This window comes from Lissotriton vulgaris, chromosome 1_1, assembly GCF_964263255.1.
Source record: "Lissotriton vulgaris chromosome 1_1, aLisVul1.2, whole genome shotgun sequence".
Taxonomy (NCBI): Eukaryota; Metazoa; Chordata; class Amphibia; order Caudata; family Salamandridae; genus Lissotriton; species Lissotriton vulgaris.
This window is the reverse complement of record NC_141685.1, coordinates 1,833,781,656-1,833,787,655: the sequence shown is the minus strand read 5'-3', so window position 1 is coordinate 1,833,787,655 and position 6,000 is coordinate 1,833,781,656. Positions and strand designations below refer to the sequence as shown.

Sequence of the window (6,000 nt, the reverse complement as noted above, 5' to 3'; positions counted from 1 at the left end):
TATAGATGGCTCAGTAAATATATATCCGGATAGATAGATAGATAGATAGATAGATAGATAGATAGATAGATAGATAGATAGATAGATAGATAGATAGATAGATAGATAGATAGATAGATAGATAGATAGATAGATAGATAGATAGATAGATAGATAGATGTAAAGTGTATTAACAATTGACCGGGCATCTGAGTACTTGATTGAGGTGTTTATACTTTGAGACTATCAAAAGCTTAGAAGCAAGTTTAGCATCTGTGGACTTTATGAAACATTCATTCTGACACCACACACAGACCGCCATGCACTGCTGCTGGAGTTTTTCATTCCATCTGTATCTTTGCCACGTGAACAAACATTTCTTTTGTCTATTTATTTTTGATAGGAAACCTTTAAACTGATGTACAATAAACAGAAAATGTACACTATCAGACTTTTTCTTGCTATGTCTGCTTCATAGGTACTGATTGCGACTTGCCTTATAAACTTCTATTTGCACCCGTAAAGCGATAATACAAGTATAAATTGCGCCTGTCGTGAGTAAAAAAAAATCTGTGTTTGATCTACAGATTGTGACAACGTAAAATCTCTCATAAATTGCGAGGAATGCAGTTGTCCTTGGGATATGAAATAAGTGATATGAGTGATATGAAATAAGAATGACAAAAGAAGTTTCTTGTTTTAATCAAAAATGTATTTTCTTCATAAAAAACGTTCCACATACCCACAGTCTACACTACTGAATGTGTCCATTTTAATGCCACGTTACCTCTAGTCCATCAAGTTACTCCATACACTCTTGGCTAAAATATGTGTAATACAGCACAGGAAGAGGTATTTCTCAGCCCCACTACTCTTACACACAGAATACTGTATAAAAACAAATACCGAAAACGCTGTTGTTCAGCTATAATGTACCTCTGACAAAAAAGTCACATTATTGTTCTAAAAAATGAGTAATTTAATTTGGTTGGCACAATAGTGTACAACTTGAAGCCAGTCAGCTAAATATCCTGTTATGCAGTACCCTTGCAGATTTCCATTTGCCAGCTGCAATGATGTCAGGACTCCTTATTCTGAAAGAGTAATGCTTTTCTGCCACTTACAGAGCACAACTGCAATCTTGTGCTTTTTCTTTCCATAAAATAGGTTTACTGACTGTAATGTTTCATGATAAATTGCCTTGCTCGCCTATTACAGTCGCTTTCACTTCCAGGTCTGTGCTTTCTCTTTTTCTTGAGTTCCAAAGACTGATAAGAGGAGGATAAAAGTCACTGAAAGCAAACCTTGGTTTATGCAGGCTGTGACTTCGGTAGGTGCACAGTAAATCCCTGCTCATTTCCACGGGCATGTAACTGAACACGTATGCCACCGTGATCACCCCAAAGAGGCCCCCTAGAATGATGATTAAAGCAGTTGTGTTGATCTTTTCATTTTCTTTGACTGCCAGATCCAATCCTTTTGTGGTGATGTTCACACATTGTTTCTCGTTCTTCTGGTATATGTTTGGGATATGTACACAGATCTTGTAATCAGTTGATGGGTTTAGATGTGTCAGATTGTAGACCTTGATATTAGATGGTACTCGTGCACTGTGGGCAACTTGAGTCGATGCGCTCCTTAGCGAGGCGGTCCATCTCACACTGGATTTCAGAATTTTCGAACTGGTTTTCCATGACACTAGAACAGAGTGTGGTCGTATGTCCTTTATGTTAATGTTCACAGATCCATTGATGTCGTGGGGGAAATAACCATCCACTTTGATTATGACTGTTTTTAAGTCTGCACCAACAAGATTAGTTGCCATACACGTGTATAGGCCTGCCTCTTTGTAACCAACATCTCTGAGCTCCAGTGTCCCTTCAGGGTGAGCGTAGAAGTGTTCTGTAACTGTGTTGGGCATAATTCTGTAACCTGATGGCATTATCCAGAAGATTTCTGGTTCAGGTTCAGCCATTGCTCGACAGTGTAATGAAACTGAGCTGCCAGCTCTCAAATCCATTTCAGAGGGAAAGCTTTCAGGGGCAATGAGTGGGAGGCAGATTGACATCATCTCCCTGAAATGTATCTTCCTAACATTTTGCCCTTGGAATTCAGGGGGGTCAACACAAAACAAAGCATCTGGCTCCATAAATCTAATATTTGTTTTGTTCATGTTAATCCAACGGATTACACAATCACACCTGATGGGATTACTGTGGATGCTTATTTCCTTCAGATTGAGCAAAGAGTCTATAGTGTTGCGGTACAGAGCACTAAGGGCATTGCTGTTCAGCATGAGAGACTCCAGTTTAGGGAGTCTGGAGAATGCATTTGGATGAATGTATGATAATTTGGGATTGTTGGTAGCTTCTATTTTCCTTAGCTCTGGCAAATTATCAATAGCAAGGTTATCAATAGATACCAACTCAGGCATATTATTAATACCCAATTCTTTCAAGAACGGCATATTGCTAAAATCTCCCCTTTGCAGTCTGCTAATAGGATTTTTATTCAGATCTAAAAATTTTAGATTAGTTACCTGCTGAAGGGCAGCATATGGAACTTTTACAAATTTGTTGGCATAAAATGAAAGACTTTCTAAACTGTCAAGACCAGTTAAGGCGTTATTTGGTAGTTCTGTGAGGTTCATTCCTGCTAAAACCAGGCTCCGCAAATTGAAAAGTGGCTTAAAGTTCATATCTTCTATTCTAATTAAAGGATTTTCTCCAATCATTAGAATCTCCAAACTCGGAATTGCTTCAAACCACTTACTGTTGATAACTTGCAATCTATTTGAATTAAGGTGGAGTCTGAGAAGATTGTCCATGCCAATAAAGGCCCCTGGAGCGATAATGGACAACAAATTGTGATTAATGTAGAGCTCTTGCAAACTGTTCAATCCATAGAAACAACCTTCTGGCAGCTCAGTAAATTTATTTTCCTCAAGATATACAGAAAGTAGATGAAGCATCTTTTGAAGACTAATATTGACCATCGAAGATAAGTTATTTTGAGATAAATCCAACCCAGTGAGATTCACAGGAAAATCCTCTTGATATTCAATTTGTTCGATGTTGTTAGTCTGTAAAAGCAAGACTTGAGTGTTAGCAGGTAATCTAGTTGGTACATTAAAAAGGCCCAGATCATTGCAGTCCACTGTTGGGGCTTCCATATATACAGACCTGGGTGTAAACCAAGGTCTGACTTCACACGTACATGATTGAGGACAGTCGCGTCTTTCTTCTTCTGCATGAACTAGGGCAATAACAACAAGACCAAGTGCAAAATGTACGTTAGGGGACATGTCCTTTATGTGAGTGTGGAATTCTTCAGAAAAGCAACGGTGCAACACCAATTCTGATATCACTCCTTGTATGATCAACAAGAGCATCGGAGAGTGCTAGCCTTTGCATTTGTTCAGTGATGAGCATTAACAAGTTACAAAACGTTTGTTCCCGAAAGGAAGCCGGAAGCACATTTTTCGAAATACAGGCGGCATATTGTGGAAATGAAGGTCACTGCATCCTTGGTGAGGTAAAACTCTTCGGCTTAAAGATGATGAAGCACAAACAGAAGGCCGCTGGCGATTAGGAAATTCATTTTGTTCCATAAGCATCAAATCCCATGATTAATGTGACGGACATGTTGATGCGACCTAAAAGGAAACAAATTATACAGTGTTAGTTTGAAAGAAAAAAAAACAAGCACAAGCTTATATTACTAATATATGAATGATTCATTTAGAAACAGGGTGCACTTTGAGCACATTTCAGCAATCACGGAAGGAACATCACTGGCAATGCTTGTTGACCATACATAAAAACAAGCAGGATGTTTTTGATAAAATGCATTTCTATATAATATCCACATTTCACTTGCTTCTTTATTCTAAAAGAAATGGAGCAATGATAACATATGCAATGGCAACAACCCATGTACAACTTGTGACCTACAACCTTTTGTTGCGATCACAAAAGAAAATGCACCAGCTTTTCTTTAATATCAAATTTGCCTGCAAACGTCAAGTGCAGCTCTGCCAAGTACCATGCATCAGGTGTTGGACTAACGCATTTCAGTGTGGGGGTCTGCGTCACCACCCTGAATTGCAATGCCATGCCTAACATCGCCTCAGCTGCCCAGGAGGAGAGCTAGGAATCATGCACCATACGCAGGAAACTAAAGCTGGCATTGCAGCGTGCCATGCACGCTGCTCCCACGGTGGGGGCTTGCTCAGAGTCTGCAGCTCAGGTTGCTACTGCTACAAATGATCACATATAAAACAATTATACTAGGATTCACCTGACAACACCGGCCGCGTGGCATATTTGATTAATCAATGATGACTCACGTGAGAGTAAGTGCCCAATGAGAGACTTCGGGTGAGGTCAAGCGGAGTTTTTTAATGCACACTAGGTGGGGTTTCCTGCTACTCCCCGTGGCGGTCCCAGGGCGAGCGGCTGCAGTTCATGAAGTTTTGCGATGCTGCAGTGGACATGTTAGTTATTGCTGCTTGCATCTTGTTGTGCCACAGTAATATTGACTCAGCTGCGACCAGAGCCAACCCACATCACCACCAGTGGTTGAGTGAACCCCACGCCCTGTGCACCCAGGCGTGCTGAGCCTCAGAATCACGCGGGCTGGCGTTTGCCTCAAGAGTAGCTGCGGCCTTGAAGATGAGGTAGCCTGTTATTGCAGCTCACCTCAAGAAAAGTAAGTCTGGTGTGATTGGAAAGGGGCGACCACTCGGTCCCCCCGAACGTATGGCAGAGTACCTCGATCCCCCGGGAAGCCATTTTGGGCGGGAGGCGCGTCTCGGCTGGTATGCCCGAAGCGGCGTAGCCGGGGCGCGCTTTTTCCCGCCCTAGAGTGGGCTGGCCTAGACACTGACGCGGCTGGCCACGCCCTCGGGGCAGGCAGGGGCGGGTTTACGCCCGCCCTGAAGACGGATAAAAAGGGACGCAAGACCTGAAGGCATCCTCTTGTTCCTGTGCTCTGAAGCTGCACCTCCTCGCTGTACGAGAGCTCGAGACGGAACAAAGAGCCAATTTTGAGCGTTTTAATCGTTCTTGTTTGTTTTACAGTTACTCTGTTGGAGAATGCCGAAGAAGGCGGGAAAACGCATGACTACTGAACAGATGCTGCGTGTTCTCATGAAGGAGATGTCCGAACTAAAGAAGCGGGTGGATAAGAACGAGGAAGGGGGACCAAAACGTCCTTTGGCGGGAGCAGCCCCGGGAGGGAAAAACAAGAGGCCCAGGAGGGGAGCAGCGGGAGAAGACATCCCGGGTCCCAGTGCCCCGCTCGAGGCACCAACTCCCGTGCCGGAGGAGGGGAATCCGATACCCGTTGTGGTCACCCCCGTGTCCGAGGACGATATGCCGCCCGAGCTGGCAGCACAATTGGCAGCGTGGTTGGGTAAAGGTAACGAGGGCGCCACGGCTGTCGACGCGCAGGCGCTGATGAAGCAACTGTGTGAGAAACGGGAGGCAGCCAAGGTGTCCGTGCCGGCTGCAGTAGTGGACAGGACACCAGTGACGGGTGCGACCGCAGAGGCAGCGTCCGGTGCAGGTAAGCGGCCATTGCCGATTGCGAGGGACGAGTCAGCACCCTCTCGTAGAGAAAGATTGGGTCAACATGTTCCTTTGACGATTAAGGAAAAAAATTGGGCAGGGGAATATGTGAACATCTTCTCGTTGCTTGTTGATCATTATGAGGTGGAGCATGTTAAGGGTCAGAAGGATCTCATGCACCCGAGTGTTTGGCGCGCGAAAATGGCCACCTTTAAAGTGAACGAGAATATTGGCAATTGGGGCAAGGCATGGGGAATTTTTACGTCGATCTTAGGGGAACGTAGGCCTGAGTTGCTTTCCGAGTTGCCAACCTATCAGTCGCGAATCATGGGGTACTCGACATCACACCAGGGTAACCATTGGTTCTGCTACGATAATCTGTTTAGAAAGGCGAAGGAGCATAACAAAAGCTTAACCTGGGATTGTTACGATTCTTTGACATGGGATAAAA

The 6,000-nt window shown here is 43.8% G+C and overlaps 1 protein-coding gene across 1 annotated transcript in view; it reads right to left on the bottom strand.

The window, feature by feature from the left end:
* Positions 1-669: 669 nt before the first annotated feature.
* Positions 670-6,000, bottom strand: part of LOC147751297 (leucine-rich repeat neuronal protein 3-like) — a 350,340-nt gene continuing 345,009 nt past the window's right edge. Inside the window, exon 3 of the mRNA XM_086919298.1 lies at positions 670-3,634. Coding sequence (XP_086775424.1) covers positions 1,166-3,370 — 2,205 coding nt within the window. The 5' untranslated portion in view covers positions 3,371-3,634 and the 3' untranslated portion in view covers positions 670-1,165. The remainder of the gene's footprint in view (positions 3,635-6,000) is intronic.